Below are 18,448 nucleotides of genomic sequence, written 5' to 3' on the forward strand. Positions count from 1 at the left end.
ACATCCGAATCGTTGTTCGTCATGTTTTAACTCCTTTAATATCATATTTGACAAAAATGAATAAATAAAACAAACGTTCATATTTAAGCTTGGATATTTATAAGATCTGGTTTAAGAAAATGTTATATCTTGATTGCATTTAAAATCATGTATGTGTGAAAATCTCTTTTAAATGGCAGCTCTACGCACATGGTGAACTTTAAGAGAAATGACAAAACATCTCTGCAAACCGGTAAGAAAAAAATGAATCAACATGTAGTCTTTACTTCTCCGCTCAATTAAGCTGTCGTGTACGCATCTGAGCAATGTAGTCAACCATTTGTATTTTATTTCATTATAAAATATACAGCATAAATAAATTTAAACTGCTACAGACATCCACAAATACATATTTTTCAATATACAAGCTCATAATGTTTATCGCGGTTTCTCTTGTCCGCGATGTCTTCATTAAATTCTGGTAAATCATCATCTTTGCCGGCTTGATCATTAACACTACGGGACTTTCCACTTAAATCAAACTTTCGTTTGTAAGCCGCTTCCAACATACGTTCAGCGTCTCTGATTGCCTGGTCTAAAACCGCCATTTTATCCCAATCGAACGCTATCTCCAGCATCCGATGATGATTCTTGTTTTTGGTCTGACGGCGGAACGACTCTTCGGCAAGCGTTATAGCGCACGTGAGATCTCGGTCGGCTATGATGACGTCAAGATACCTTGCCAGTCTGGTTAACTCCTGTCGAGGGTTGTCCCTAAGCCGTTCGTAAACTATGACATGAACGTTGTCGCCAAACTGCTCAATGGTTTCTTTGATGAGATTCATGTACCAGTTTAAAGAAAAGTCAAATAGTTCCGCTGATGCTGAAACAATTTTAAACAATAAAGACATGCACGCAAACACCAGTTATACGTTGATTTGAAGTTAACAAAACAACTTAACTTTATTGGAATTAATTCTGATGTAAAAGCATTGAATGTATACATGACATATAAGACCAAATGTATGCATGTACAACTTAATTGACCAGTCGCCAAATTATCGATCGCTCCGTCCACATAGTCACGTGGTCTAGTGATTAGAAAACTCCGACAAGCAGATCGCAATTATAGCGGATTACGTGAGGGAAATTCTAAATTTGTAATGATGTATTATGCTCTTTTCTATAATATAAATTATTAAAGCCGCTTACTAAACTAAACTGCTTTGTAAAACGTCAATACAATCATAAATTCTTTAGAGAGAAATGGCGTAATCAAAATAAATGAGTTAACGGCAGACTGACTATCAGAAACGTTTCTTATACATATTATATAGGGAGTTGATGAAAAATCCGTTGTAAAAATGAGCATTTATTTCATATTGATTTTGAACTTGTATTCAACCGTCTGACAGTGAACCCGGTGGCTATTCATATATAATTTTGAATATATTTTTATTAGATGCAAATGACATATCCATATCATGATGGTTTTTTTTTATTAAAAATGTTTAGATCTTTGTTTTAATGTGTTATTTTTAAAAAGACACCGATTTTTTTTATTTAGATTTAAATTAAATTTTGATTGTAACCATAATATAATACAGGCCTAATTTCGTGGTTTCATTAACAGATAGTCTAATATGCATTTTATTTCATTTATGTTTAATGCGAACCTGTTACATTTCACTAATGAAAAAAATGAAATGTTGGTATTACGGTGCTGTTCACGAACATTCGAATTGAATACATTTAGCATATTATGCATTTGCTTATTTATAACAAGATGGCCCTTATATGTTTATTGCAATGTTCACATTTCAATATATGTTGTATTAGAAATGTTGTTGTATTATAAGCCGTACATTTTACACTTGAAGTCGCTTTAAGCTGGCTAAGCCGCGTTGAAATCACTATTTTGTTGTTTTTACTTTAGTTTAAACAATATTTAAGTTAACAATTTATAATGATTTCCCTTGTTTATGATCCACAGAAAATAAATATATAATTGGAGATCATTTAAGTAACTAAAGTTTTCTTTTCTTGTGTACAGTACCTAACAATGCCGTAATGTTCCTTCATTCTGAGATCCACGCAACATACGGTTATTTATTAATCATCGACAATTATGCTGAGATTAATAAGCACGTGTGGCAATTATTATGTTGCCCAAACTGCTTAATAATATTGTGCATCAAACGGTATAGCACGTTTTAAAGAACACACACCTGGTGTGGTTAAACTATTTATTGTGTTTGTTTTCCCATTACTCGTTCATATGTTCAAGAAATAAAGATAAAATAATAACCTATTATAAAGTATGTATAGCACCTACAATTTTGAATAATGATATAACAGTAATGATCATGCATTTGATATAAAATCTGTGTAAACTCTTAAAAATTACGTCCATTCCATATGTACAACACGCTTTGTTTGTCGGACAAAATGGCGGCCAGATAAGCGTTGCTGAGGGGTGTGTGAAAAATCGATATCTGATTGGCTGATCGAAAAATGTGGGCGGAGCGATCGATACTTTGGCGACTGGTCAATTGACCAGATCGCTCCGGTATTTCACTCACGTAATGCGCTATAATTGCGACCTGCTTGTCGGAGTTTTCTAATCACTAGACCACGTGACTATGTGGGCGGAGCGATCGATAATTTGGCGACTGGTCAATTGCGATTAGTCGGGGGCACAGTTAATCGGTTCGTAGCCTACCATTTCGTAAAGCCTTTTCTGTCGGATGCCCTTTGTGTCCAGCTTTGACAAAGTTAAAATATGACAGGAGGGCATCATACGGGTTTCTTAGCAGCAAAACGGCTCTTGTATACTTCTTGACCCGGCCGATCTCGTGCGTTTTCACTAGGCTTGCATACTTTGCTTTTTCCACGCGGCATTCGTAAGGAAACCCGTGTTTGTAGAGATACAAGTCGCAATACACGCTGACCGTTGCTATTCCTAAAAAATAACAGTATTGATTACAAAACACGTACATTCGTTACGAGAGAGTAAACAAACAAACAAAAAAAGACAAGAAAGTCATAACAGTGCAATCGATATCCTTATTTTGGCCTGTCAATGGGTAATCTTAAATTAGATCCACAGTCGGAATGTATACATAAATGATCGTCATCAAAAGTTAAATTCGGAAAACGAACGCTATCATCTCGCAATATCCCAATATATAACGCTAAATTCTACAGACGCAATATAACTATTAAATAAATATAAAAACAAACACCTCTGTAGAGGCTTAAGTTTCAACAGACATATTAGATATTACGGTCTGTAAGCAAACTAGTGACAAAGTTTTGACGGTGTACCTGTCATCTGCTGCACCATGTGTCGGACCCAGGTACTTCCGGAACCCGGAAAGCTCACCAGTGCCGGTGGAGACAGGATTGTCGGAGACAGTTTCACCTCCCTTCGCGTGCACGTTACCTTGTCGGACGCCGAGTCGCCCTCTTGCGGAATAAAGCTTCTATAAAGAATTGAGAGTATGAAAGATACAATGCAGTATAGCGTTAGCAATTTCCAATTCCGCTTTAGCTGATGTTTTATTATAGTTATGTTATTAGGGGGTGTCATTGTAATGCACATTCCACGTGATAACGGTGTAAAACTGAGAGAAACGGAAAACTGCACTTTTACTTGCAATGTTGAGATTCGTTTCAGTAGCGTGTATTGTTTGAAATTATTAGGCGTGTTGTGTTGAAATAATGAAAGTTATTGTTTCACTGCGGACATTAAGCGGTGTTAAATTGCAAATTACAACACACATTATTGAGCGTTGATAAAACGAAGTACTCATTTAGGTTTTATTTACATGTATGTAACCTCAACGCAACGTTATAAAAGTGTTTATTCCAAACGTAAATGTAACATAATGAATACTGATAATTTAGTGAATCCATCCTAATTTTAACGGTTGGCTTTTTTGCGGTAGCGAAATAGCTGGAGTAAATCGGTAAAAGTTGACAATCGTGGAACGTGCCACCCGTTTATAAAACTGGCGCGAGTCTATGTATCATACTTGCCAAACGAACGCTATATTCGATACGTTGACGTGATACATAGAGAATACTAGGTTAGCGTTGAATACAGAGAAGTTTATGTTGCGAGGCTTAGAACGCCGGAAGCGCGAGCCTTGGCGAGCGCTTTCGGTGTTCGAGCAGAGCAACATAAACTTCTCTGTATTCAACGCTAATCCTAGTATTCTATTTATCCCATTTGATTTTTTCAACGTGACATTTAACATAAATAGATCTAATAACCTTAACAATAATTTTAATTCGGTCATAAAAGCGCTTAAAATCTATCAAATGTAACCATGCGTAGTGATATACATGTATTTGTTCTGGTACGCAAAATAGTCTTTAAAAAATTCACACACAGACTGTAAAACAAGTAAAAATATCACCATATGCCTACATTCAATTTTACGCAGTTTGCGAATTTTAACACATTACGACCGCGAAAAGAAGATTTTACTTTACTATAATTTATTTTATTTTCGAAAGAAAATGATCAAAATCCAATATGGCGGCGATTGCTCCTGACAAAATGCTGTCGATGTCAACATACATGTACACCATCGACGACCTAGTTCTGGCTACCATAACTTTAAATGTCGCTTTTTATGATTTTTGACTGGCGCGACTTTGTACAGGTCTGTCAATACTAAATAAACTGTACGCTGAAGTTTCTTTAGCTATCGAAGACCTTGACAATTTTGACGAGTAAACAGACAATTGCAGCGACTGACACTTTATTTGATAATATACAGGGCAATACGTTTTCCGACTTCGGACGACGAATTTAAGGACGCGCAGAACGTCACCGTGTTTTTATATAATGTTATGGGTATGCCGTGTGTGATCCGATGCATCAATGGCGCCCATGTTAAAATCATTTCCACGAGAACAGGGAACGACAAAAGTACAAACAAAAATCAAAACACGTAAGAACTAGTATCTTACCTTTAAAGTTTAATTATCCTTTAAAATCCATCTAATAATCCATTTAACTCAATAATTGACGATTTTGCATCTAGGGTCTTTAATAATTATTTTAGCATAGTTAAATAAAGACCCTTATGCCATTCTATCACTTTATTCAAATGAGTTTATGAACGCGATAAACTTTCTTCTTCGTCACACGCTACGTCATGTACTCTACATTACTGCTGTTCAAATGAACCGGAGCAGTTTATCTAATAATAGCCGTTGGTAAACTCGGTTGCATTTGCAGATTTCTGTATATAAACATAATTATGTTTAAACTTGCACAATGTTTTATTTATCTATGGTAAATGCCCTTATTGTACGAGAAAATAGTTTAATATATAAATACACAAAGAATGGAAAACATTCCAGTACACAACAGATAAATGAGTAGAAAATACCCGTGTACAAAATGGGACGTTCCCAATTCCAGTGTGGTGCTATTTTTACCATCTTATACTTTACACAGCTCTATGCCTAACGTGAATTAAATAGGAAAGCAAACATAGCAGATTATTCATGAACTGTGCGATATGTGTATGGCTTGTACATTCTTTATATGTAAGTTAAATGTCAAAAGTATATGCTTTGGTTATAAACAATGCACATTACACGAAATAAGGAAAATGTGATCAATTGACAATTCAGATATGTCGACATACAGCACATGTAGAAAACATGTGAAATAAGTCGCGATTATAATAAATCGTCAAAAAAATGGGGAAAATGACGCAATAAGTATGTCATTTTATGACGCCATCAATCAGCTGATTCATTATACGGATGGCGAAAAATTATGTCATATGACTAGATTTAAAGGTTGAAGGTCGTATAATTTTGAAGCTTAAGTTTTGTCGACTTTGTTTCTTATGAAAAATCATTCAGTGGTAAAGTAAATATAAATAAAAAAATAATAAAACAAAAATCGTGTAATTTTATATTTTATTTCTAAATTTCTTTTGGTGAATATGTCATATATATATAATATATTTTTCTGCAAAATATGCACATTTTCTTCTAATGGGTGACCTTAAAATTCGATCAATGACCCAAACAATATCGACCTAATTTTAGCGTATATCGCATGACGTCATTTAAAAAGTAGTCCGTGCACGTGACAGGTATATTCCAGTGTTGAATACAAGCAAGTATATTCCACAACGTGTTATACCGTCAATGTCGCGGTGAAAATGGGATAAAAATAGATCTAATAACCTTAACAATAATTTTAATTCAGTCATAAAAGCGCTTAAAATCTAACAAATGTAACCATGCGTAGTGATATACATGTATTTGTTCTGGTACGCAAAATAGTCTTTAAAAAATTCACACACAAACTGTAAAACAAGTAAAAATATCACCATGTGCCTACATTCAATTTTACGCAGTATGCGAATTTTAACACATTACGACCGCGAAAAGAAGATTTTACTTTACTATAATTCATTTTATTTTCGAAAGAAAATGATCAAAATCCAATATGGCGGCGATTGCTCCTGACAAAATGCTGTCGATGTCAACATACATGTACACCATCGACGACCTAGTTCTGGCTACCATAACTTTAAATGTCGCTTTTTATGATTTTTGACTGGCGCGACTTTGTACAGGTCTGTCAATGCTAAATAAACTGTACGCTGAAGTTTCTTTAGCTATCGAAGACCTTGACAATTTTGACGAGTAAACAGACAATCGCAGCGACTGACACTTTATTTGACAAAATATACAGGGCAATACGTTTTCCGACTTCGAACGACGAATTTAAGGACACGCAGAACGTGTTTTTATAGAATGTTGTGGGTATGCCGTGTGTGATCCGATGCATCAATGGCGCCCATGTTAAAATCATTTCCCCGAGAACAGGGAACGACAAAAGTACAAACAAATATCAAAACACGTAAGAACTAGTATCTTACCTTTAAATATCCTTTAAAATCCATCTAATAATCCATTTAACTCAATAATTGACGATTTTGCATCTAGGGTCTTTAATAATTATTTTAGCATAGTTAAATAAAGACCCTTATGCCATTCTATCACTTTAGAAAATGAGTTTATGAACGCGATAAACTTTCTTCTTCGTCACACGCTACGTCATGTACTCTACATTACTGCTGTTCCAATGAACCGGAGCAGTTTATCTAATAATAGCCGTTGGTAAACTCGGTTGCATTTGCAGATTTCTGCATACAAACATAATTATGTTTAAACTTGCACGATGTTTTATTTATCTATGGTAAGTGCCCTTATTGTACGAGAAAATAATGTAATATATAAATACACAAAGAATGGAAAACATTCCAGTACACAACAGATAAATGAGTAGAAAATACCCGTGTACAAAATGGGACGTTCCCAATTCCAGTGTAGTGCTATTTTTACCATCTTATACTTTACACAGCTCTATGCCTAACGTGAAATAGGAAAGCAAACATAGCAGATTATTCATGAACTGTGCGATATGTGTATGGCTTGTTGTACATTCTTAATATTTAAGTTAAATGTCAAAAGTATATGCTTTGGTTATAAACAATGCACATTACACGAAATAAGGAAAATGTGATCAATTGACAATTCAGATATGTCGACATACAGTACATGTAGAAAACATGTGAAATAAGTCGCGTTTATAATAAATCGTCAAAAAAATGGGGAAAATGACGCAATAAGTATGTCATTTTATGACGCCATCAATCAGCTGATTCATTATACGGATGGCGAAAAATTATGTCATATGACTAGATTAAAAGGTTGAAAGTCGTATAATTTTGAAGCTTAAGTTTTGTCGACTTTGTTTCTTATGAAAAATCATTCAGTGGTAAAGTAAATCTAAATAAAAAAATACAAAACAAAAATCGTGTTATTTTATATTTTATTTCAACATTTCTTTTGGTGAATATGTCATATATATATATATATATTTCTGCAAAATATGCACATTTTCTTTTAATGGGTGACCTTATAATTCGATCAATAAACCAAATAAAACAATATCGACCTAATTTTAGCGTATATCGCATGACGTCATTTAAAAAGTAGTCCGTGCACGCGACAGGTATATTCCACAGTGTTGAATACAAGCAAGTATATTCCACAACGTGTTATACCATCAATGTCGCGATGAAAATGGGATAAATTTAAGTAACGTCCGAAGATGACCGTAAGGAATAATTGCAGCCCATTAAGAACGTTCTGAGTGTGGTTGGAATTTCCCCGTTTTCAACTGTATTTCAGTCATATGATGGCGGTCTGATAACCTGCTCTCACTTTTCTTTGGTAAGCTTGTTTACAACAAAGTTCTAAGTGCAAACTTGATCAGCAACTGAGACTGCCATTTTCTTTTGAAATGCTTTAGAGAAACGGTCGGTCAATGTTCCGATAAGTTAGACGAGCCTGGCTTCCGACATTAGCAACACGGGCCAGAATGGAAAGAAGGGCTAATCTTGGAGTATATCTCAACTCTATTTGTGTAATACCTCACATAAAAAATAATATTGATGTGCATGATTCTATAAATGTGTTATATACTTAAGATGTTAAACATTTAAGAGTTTACTTTGTCATGTGAATTGCATAGTTTGTTATAATAAATCTCCATATGATTATTAAATACGGGTTAATTAAGATATAAATGACAGACATTGATAAATGCATCAGTTTTATTGCCTGACGTATCTATTGTTTTAACAAACACCTCAGGCAACACTCAACACCAAATACCCACTGCAAACATACAGGCATGTCTAGACAACTTGAGACAAAATTGATCAGCCTGTAAACAATGTACCTCAAAGTATTAACTTGTGTTAGTGTGGAAACGATAAAAATACATTTAATTGCTACATAATGAAGTCTTTTGTAAAAACAACAAATGTATTGAAACATTAGAAATAAAATAAAGATGCGGTTGTTGAAATTTATCTTGAATTAAATTCAGTAAACAGTTATTAAGTTTCAGATGATTCTCAATGTTTTTGAGAGTCTTTTCGGGGCAAAAAATATATATGAAAATGGCACGAAATTTTAATATATGTTAACTGTACAAAATAGATAGTAATATACATTCTTATCATTATAAATAAAGACCATGTTAAATGCATGAGGCTTCCATATATATACAACAAGAAAAAATCAGATCCATTTATAATATCTGGTAAATAAAAATCAACCATTTATAGCCATTAAAAATATTACTAGCAATTACCGCTACAACACTGTATTACTATTATACATACATACAAATATACCTTTAAATGCACACAACTATAACAGCGTACTGAATAAAATTGATTTTTTACATACATGTATTCATTTTAATGCACTATTCTTTAAATTTGACCTGAATACATTGAACGTAGTTTATTTTTCTCATATCAACACAATATTAATAACTTCCACATACATCAAAACCATAGAATTATACCATAGAATTATACCATAGAATTATACATCAAGTACATATTGGCACAGCAAGTCTCTTCATAGACAGTAGGAAGACTTAAAATCATAATAATTTTATAACTGTTTTTTTATATACATGTACATATTGTTCTTTTCACAACATACAAACAGCAAATGTTACCATATAATTTAAAATTGCTATAGCAATCTAAATATATAAATTACACAATCTGCAATACTGATATGTGTTTGATCATGATGTAGATATACTTAAAACTTCAACATATGATAAAATATAATAAATTATAATTATGAGTATTATAAAAAATAATAGATTATTATATGAACAAACATCTCCATATGCCACCTTTATGTGCCTATCCTTCCAGTCATTATGAGATGTTTCTAGGTCTACTTAAAAATGTGTCTTGTTCTGAGAAAATTTGGCTTAATGCATATGCGTAAAGTTTTGTCCCAGATTAGCCTGTGCAGGCCGCACAGGCTGTCCGCACAGGCTAATCAGGGACGACACTTTCCGCTTGTATGGTATTTTTTGTTTAAAAGAAGTCCCTTCTTACCAAAAATCTTGTTTAGGCTGAAAGTGTTGTCCCTGATTAGCCTGTACGGACTGCACAGGCTAATCTGGGACGACACTTTATGCACATGCATTATGCCCAGTTTTTTCAGAACGCGACTCAAATATTAACCCCTGTTGAGGAACATACCAGGTCTGAGTTTGGTAAGCTTAGTAAAAATAAAACTACAGACAATAACTTAACCCTTTACTATTTTGATATGCATTTTTATGTATGTGTAGTCCCTTAGAACCTTAAATTTAATTACAGACCTTTCGTACTTGATTCAAGTTTTAAAGGCTTCATTTCCAACCCTTAGATACTATTATACCGGTACTGATGAGCAGCAAACAGCATAAAACCTGAACAGACTGCGAGTTACTCGCAGGCTGTTCTGGTTTTATGCTGTTTGCACATAACCATTTTCACTTTGCTTCTGAGTGGGAAAGGGTTAATTCCAGATGGTTGATTTTTCAATCATTCAACTGAAAATGTATACAATGACAGAACAATCTGAATGGTTGCTACTGTATATAATTATAGTATACAGTATTCCTACAGTATAAGTCTTGCAATTACATGTACATCTATTTTCCATCCTGATGCAATTATATCTTTTTTCCATCCTGATGCAATTATATCTATTTTCCATCCTGATGCAATTATATCTATTTTCCATCCTGATGCAATTATATCTATTTTCTTTTTCCTCGCGAAAATGTTGCATCTGTGACAGTATATCAATTATACAGAACATTTCCTGGGATATGACATAACAAGGCAAGTACAGGCACAACTGTGGCAAAGTACCACAAAAATATTATGGCTGCTACAACAGTGATATATAATGAACTTCAAACACCAGTAAGCAGAGCTTATGTAAAAGGCAACACATCTATTCATTGTATGAATAGAACACATAACATAAATAATATTGAATATTATATGGCTGTATGCAATACCATGTTACATTAACATGTACATGTTTACCATACATATTGTCATCGTTTTGCTCTGAGCTGATAAAAAATTGAGGGCAAATTCTAGACTTTGATCAAAAATACAAAATTTCTCACTTTGTGAAATATCAAAAAATTGTCAAAATAACAGTCTTAAAATATAGTTTACTAAACATTTAAATCATTATTTTATTTTAGCTTATAGTTGTTTGAGCAAAGTAAAGCTTCATATATAGAATACAACAATACTTTGGCATTCCTTTGTTATTCTAACTTTTTAATAACATAATTTAAAGTGCATGTCAAGTATTGACATGAATATCTTTTGGCTATAACCAACACATGTTTTTAACATATTTTTTATAAAAAATCAAATACATGAGATTCAAATATACCTAGTACCAAAAATGCCATAAATGCAAATCAAATATAATGTATATAATAAATATATTTATAAAAAATATTATGTAATGCCACATTGATAAGAAAAATCTCATTTGTTAGCTACGAAACTTAAGTAAAATGCAAGTGCATATTGTAAAATACTAATATTATGATTCATATGTGTGTCTAAAATATTTTAAAGGTTAAAAAATAAATAAAGCCACAAATATACCGACTTGTTGATGATATTTGTTGACTTACTCTAGACCTCATAGATACTCATATACCCTGGCACAGAAAGTAATGACACAAACAAGACCTGTCTCCATCGGAAGACATATGCCCCCAAAGAACGCTTTTTCGAAACATAAACCCAGATTTCGAAACCTAAACGCGGACCCTAAGTTCAAATTAATTTGTGTGCGTATGGAAAGGCCATGTCCATATACACATGCATATCAAATATGAAGGTTACATCTGAAGCGCCATAGAAGTTATGAGCATTTTTCGAAACCTGTGAAAAGTGCAACAGACAGACAGACGGACGGACAGTGCAACTGCTATATGCCATCCTACTGGGGTCATAACAAAAGTTCAGTTTTGATATAGGACAATAACAATCCAACATGCACAACTTCATAACATAAGGACAAAAACTCAATTTTTCGATGATTTAAGGGCCGTAACTCAGGAGTGTCCGAGTCAATTTGGTTGATTATCGAACTTGACCTAGATCTTATGACCTTACACATTTTCATGAAGTTTGGCGGAGACCCTATGAAATTTGCTCGAGTTATTGAGCGGAAAAGCGGAAATGATTCAAGGGCCGTAACTCCAGAGAGTCTGGTTTAATTTGGCCGATTATCGAACTTAACCTAGAGCTTACTGCCTTACACATTTTTATGAAGTGTGGCGAAGATCCTATGACAAATTCGAGTTATTGAGTGGAAACAAGCAAAAACACAATTTTTCGATGATTCAAGGGCCGTAACTGAAGAGTGTCTGGGACGATTTGGCCGATTATCGAACTTGACCTAGATGTTATTGCCTTACACATTTTCATGAAGTTTGGTGAAGATCTAATGACAATTGCTTGACTTATTGAGACTTATTGAAACTAATCCGGCAAACTAACAGACTGACTAACTGACTAACTAACGGACGGTGCGATTTTAATATGCCCCCAGAACAAAAACAAATACAGGGTTTTATACAATGTTTTCGGACAATGCATTTGAAAAGGAAATTCAGCAAGGGTTGGAAGATGTTGATGGTTTTGAGATGCTACTACTCAGTTTAACTGAATATAGCCACACATAATACCATGGTATGATAAAGATTATAACAAATCAGCCCTTATGCTGTTTATTGTATTTTGTTCAATTAAGAAAACATAATTTTGAAAACATCAGAATTAACATAGCAAGGACCCTTATTCATTATAACTGTATATGTAATATGATGCGAAGTGATACAATTATTTTATATGCCTCTGAGGCAGCTTGCTTTCCATGTCTTATCGGGGCTGAAAATACATGAAAACCTTTGACAAAATGGTGCTGATGGTTGTGAAACAGAGCCTTTTTGACACTAGTCTATGAGCGGATGTGTACATAAAGTTAATATGGGTAGCAGAAGTTCAGTGATGTATGTATGCATCAACAAAATAATCAGATGCCCACGTAAGAACCCCAATAGTAGATAGTTTAATTCCCAGTAAAAACTTAATATTTTATGAAAAAATAACTGAGTATTTTGTTACGTAATGTTCACACAAAAGTGCAATCACTGGTAAAATTGTTTAACACAAACAGTTACCAAATCAACATAAAACTAAATTTATATTAAATATGTATATCTCATTTGATGGTCCAGGTAAAAATGTAAAGATGCACTTCTGCTAAAAATGTTTAATACAGCTAGGCACTTGACATGAAATGTTCTTTTGGAAGTAAAATTGTAAATAAGTCTGTACTTTAAATCACACTGTTTGTCTTTAACAAAGTCATTCTAAAATTATCAATTATACAATGATAAATTAAAAATATGAACACAGTGACCTGAACACAAGGTTTGGTACAATGGAATAAAAACTATTAACATTAATTTTACATATTAATTTTGTGATAAAAACATAAATGAATTGTTAAGATATCATTTAAAATTACTATCTTATTATCTAACAATTGTATTTGATAATGCATACCAATAATATCAGAAAACATAAAAAAGCATGTTGATACAACAAGGATGTCAACTTTCCCCAGTTAAAAGTGATCAAAAAAATAAACTAGAGCTTTGTCACAGACGTGACGAATACCCTCACATGCCGCATTGACACAGAATATTTTGCATGTTGTCTTAAAAAAAAAGCAGACACCATGCTCAATGTTTAAAACGTACTAAGTGACCCCATGACCTGGTTTTTGACCCTGCATGGCCCATGTTCAAACTTGAACTACATATCATCTAGATACAATTTCTGACCAAGTGTGGTGACGATCAGATGAAAAATACTTGAATTAAAGAGCAGACACCATGCTGAATGTGTAAAACGTAACCCAGTGACCTAGTTTTTGACCCGGCATGACCCATATTCGAACTTGACCTAGACATCATCTAGATACAACTTCTGACCAAGTTTGGTGAAGATCGGATGAAAACTACTTGAATAAGAGAGCGGACACCATGCTCAATGTTTAAAACGCACTTAGTGACTCCGTGACCTAGTTTTTGACCTGCCATGACCCATGTTCAAACTTGGCGTAGACATCATCTAGATACAACTTCTGACCAAGTTTAGTGACGCTCTGATGAAGACTACTTGAATTAGAGAGCGGACAACCAGCTTTATACTTAAAACCCTCTAAGTGGCCCTGTGACCTAGTTTTTGACCCCGCAAGGCCCATGTTCAAACTTGGCCTAGATATCATCTAGATACAACTTCTGACTAAGTTTGGTGAAGATCGGATGAAAACTACTTGAATTAGAGAGCGGACACCATGCTCAATGTTATAAACGCACTAAGTGACCCCTTGACCTAGTTTTTGACCTGCCATTACCCATGTTCGAACTTGGCCTAGATATCATCTAGATACAACTTCTGACCAAGTTTGGTGAAGCTCTGATGAAAACTACTTGAATTAGATAGTGGACAACATGCTGAGTGTTTAAAACGCACTAAGTGACCCCGTGCCTAGTTTTTGACCAGACAAGGCCCATTTTCGAACTTGGCCTAGATATCATCTCTAGATACAACTTCTGACCAAGTTTGGTGAAGATCGGATGAAAACTTCTTGAATTAGAGAGCGGACACGGACCGACCGACAGACAAGCTCACTCCTATATACCCCCCTAAACTTCGGTATAATAAATAAATATTTTACAAACATGTTTTGAAAATTAAAAGTCTGATTTGTACCGGTAATACATTTTTTGAGGTTTATTTAAATACACACTCATAAGTGGAAGTTAATACATTTTGATAAAAAGTGTTTTGTTGATAGCATAAAATATGGTCTCCTCAAATCAACAGTTGACATTTGTATGTATGTAAGTTGAAAGAATTGTGGAATAAAGTCTAAAAATAAAATCCATGATTTGAACAAAGAAAAAAAACACAACATGAATGTTTTTCAACCCAAGCCAAAAAGCATGTGATAGATCTATCCAATTTCCATTTTTGCTTCATATTCTACTCAAATTTTATATTATGGGTTCAGTTTGAAATAATATATGATGACTAAAAACTAACTTCACACAGTTTGTTTCTATAGATATTATATGCATTGGTGGTAGAGAAATTGATGCGAACGTGTCTGGGACATTCACGTTTAGTCACACACTGACAGACCAACAATTTCAGAAATCCCCAAAATGGCAACTACTTTGACCCATAAAAGCGCCTATTCTTCCCAACAGCATCCCTTTTCTTGTGATTGTGCATTTCCTGTCATATTGTTGTCATGCCGACGCTGAAAGATTTGTTAGGTGTGTTCAACTTGACACATGTTCTTTCAATTTTTCCCATGTTCTTCAGACATGACCATGCACACTTTCTGGCTAGTTCTTGTGAGGGAATCTGTAGATGAGGAACGAAAACTGATTTTTTTTTAATTACTCAGTGGGCAATTATAATAGATATGGCCCATGCTCTGTGAAAAGGTGGTTTACTGCATGTGCATGTAGTTCACACAGGCTAATCAGGGAAGACATTTTCCACCTAAACTGGATATTTTTGATAATGAGACTTTCTTTAAAAGAACAAGATGTGTTTGTGAAACACAATGTCCCCCTATATGACGTTTGACCTTGAAGGATGACCTTGACCTTGACCCTTCACCACTCAAAATGTGCAGCTCCATGAGATACACATGCATTTCAAATATAAAATTGCTAGCTTCAATATTGCAGAAGTGACATTACATGAGCAATTTTGACCCATATATTTGACCTTGAAGGATGACCTTGACCTTTCACCACTCAAAATGTGCAACTCCATGAGATACACATGCATGCCAAATATCAAGTTGCTATCTTCAATATTGCAAAAGTATTCATAAAATAAGCGATTTGGGCCACATATATTTGACCTCTGACCTTGAAGGATGACCTTGACCTTTCACCGCTCAAAATGTGCAGCTCTATGAATTACACATGCATGCCAAATATCAAGTTGCTATCTTCAATATTGCAAAAGTACTCATAAAATGAGCGATTTTGTCCACATTATTTTGAGCTCTGACCTTGAAGGATGACCTTGACCTTGACCTTTCACCACTCAAAATGTGCAGCTCCATGAGATACACATGCATGCCAAATATCAAGTTGCTATCTTGAATATTGAAATACTGCAAAAGTGTACATTAAATGAGCGATTATGACCCATATATTTGACCTTTGACCTTGAAGGATGACCTTGACCTTTCACCACTCAAAATGTGCAGCTCCATGAGAAACATATGCATGCCAAATATCAAGTTGCTATGTTCAATATTGCAAAAGTTATTGCAAATGTTAAAGTTGGCGCAAACCAACAGACCAACCAACCAACAGACCAACCAACCAACCAACAGACAGGGCAAAAACACTACTATAGTGGGGGACATAAAAATATCATAGAAGTGGAAAGTGTCGTCCCTGATTAGCCAGTGCAGACTGCACAGACAAATCTGGGACGACACTTTATGCACAAGCATTAAACCCCCTTTGTACAGAGCAAGGCTTATAAAGAGATAACTTCAATTGTAACTTGCTTTAAATGCAAACTATATCTTATTCTCACTCTATTCTACCTAACAGTTGTGGGAATATCAGCAAATAATAAACTTAATATTCCTGCATGAAGATTTTGTCAAAAGAAATGATTATGTACACAATTTTACGATTAACTATTGTCTTCATTTGTGGAAGCCTGTATATGCTGTGATAACATTTGTTCCAAGATTTTGCACACAAAAAAATTCAACCCAGATATGGAAAGTTGAAATCAGCTTGTGTTTATAACATCTGAAGCTGTATGTAAAGTTTTTTAAATGCCTTTATTTGATTTTATTTCGCCCTACTATTGTAATTTTCACATGAAAAACAATATGTCTACGAACATACCAACAAACTCTGTGAATGCCCGTGGCTTGCTCTTCCAACAGACCCCTATCAGGTAGACAGGCAGACCCGTCAGGACCAGCAGAAGCCCCATGCCCGTGTCCTTAGGGGCCGCAAACAGGGGCACGATAAGCAGGAATATTACTGCTATCAGGAAGGCCACTGGTATGGCGATGTTGAACTGGAATGGAAATCAGGGTAAAGAAAACGGGGCTTAAGGCTTTTGAGTAAAGTGTCGTCCCAGATAAGCCTATGCAGTCAGCACAGGCTAATAAGGTACTACACTTTCCACCTAAACCCGGATTTTCAATAAAAAGATACTTCCTTTAAACGAAAAATACTATTTAAGAGAAAATGTTCATCCTTCATTAGCCTGTGCAGACTGCATAGATTTATCTGGGACAACACTTTATGCACAGTTTAGGAGCAAGGCTAAAGTCAAGATCAAGGAAATATCAACCCAAATGTGAATTCTTACTGGAGTATAGATACATACAGTAAGTCATGCAAGAAAAGTGTATAATACACTCACAAAACCTTTCAGAACAAACTGCGGACAAATCAATCAAGAAAGCTTTTGAAACTTTTTTTCATTTTAAACAAGAACACTGCAAGCAAGACGTAAAGTAAGCATATCTAAACAAGAGGGCCTGAAAGGCCCAAAGTCGCTCACCTGAGATTCAAAGGAACTGATCTGTTCTGTGCAGCCCAAGATGTCATTAGAACAAAATGTTCTTACCAACTTTCATGACTAGTGAACACCCTGGCAGCCACGTTTTTCAACAGACCAAAACCATTGTCATACACATCCAAGATATCATTTAAACAAATATTCTGACCAAGTTTCATGAAGATTCATGAAGCCATACAAGGAAAATGCCCAGCCCCATGGCGGCCATATTTTTCAAGCAACTGGAACCATTTTCGAACATGTCCAAGATATCATTGGGACAAATCTTCTGACAATGTTTCATGATGATCGGACAATAATTATGGCTTCTAGAGTGTTAACAATTTTTTTACTATAGCTATATAAGGAAAAATGCAACGCCCCCGTGGCGGCCATGTTTTTCCACCAACCAGAACCATTTTCAAACTCTTCCAAGATATCATTGGGACAAATCGTCTGACCAAGTTTCATTATGATCGGATAATGAATGTGGCCTCTAGAGTGTAAATAAGGTTTTACTGAAGCAATATATAGCCATATTAGGAAAAATGCCCCGCCCCCTGGTGGCCATGTTTTTAAAACAACCGAAACCATTTTCGCACTCATCCAAGATATCATTGGGACAAATGTTCTGACCAAGTTTCATGAAGATCGGAAAATAAATGTGGTCTCAAGAGTGTTAACAAGGCTTTACTATAGCCATATAAGGAAAAATGCCCCGCCCCCTGGCGGCCATGTTTTTCAACCAACCGGCATCATTTTTAAACTTGTCTAAGATATTATTGGGATGAATCTTCTGACCAGGTTTCATGAAGATTGGACAATAAATGTGGCCTCTAGAGTGTTAACAAGATTTTACTAAAGCCATA

General features: G+C 34.7%; 2 protein-coding genes across 3 annotated transcripts in view; both read right to left on the bottom strand.

The window, feature by feature from the left end:
- Positions 1-310: 310 nt before the first annotated feature.
- Positions 311-7,068, bottom strand: LOC127845648 (WSC domain-containing protein 1-like). Its single transcript, XM_052376679.1, has 4 exons — positions 6,202-7,068; positions 3,307-4,257; positions 2,702-2,941; positions 311-862 (listed from the first exon to the last, which is right to left on the bottom strand). Exons 2-4 carry the CDS (start codon positions 3,581-3,583, stop codon positions 396-398), a joined length of 984 nt encoding a protein of 327 aa, XP_052232639.1. The 5' UTR covers positions 3,584-4,257; positions 6,202-7,068; the 3' UTR covers positions 311-395.
- Positions 7,069-8,631: 1,563 nt separating this feature from the next.
- LOC127845646 (large neutral amino acids transporter small subunit 2-like) overlaps positions 8,632-18,448 on the bottom strand; it is a 44,726-nt gene continuing 34,909 nt past the window's right edge. For both annotated transcript variants that reach the window (XM_052376677.1, XM_052376676.1), the window contains exons 11-12: positions 16,913-17,090; positions 8,632-15,386 (exon numbers count right to left, since the gene is read on the bottom strand). In XM_052376677.1, coding sequence (XP_052232637.1) covers positions 15,322-15,386; positions 16,913-17,090 — 243 coding nt within the window. In that variant the 3' untranslated portion in view covers positions 8,632-15,321. The remainder of the gene's footprint in view (positions 15,387-16,912; positions 17,091-18,448) is intronic.

This window comes from Dreissena polymorpha, chromosome 9, assembly GCF_020536995.1.
Source record: "Dreissena polymorpha isolate Duluth1 chromosome 9, UMN_Dpol_1.0, whole genome shotgun sequence".
In the NCBI taxonomy this organism is placed as follows: Eukaryota; Metazoa; Mollusca; class Bivalvia; order Myida; family Dreissenidae; genus Dreissena; species Dreissena polymorpha.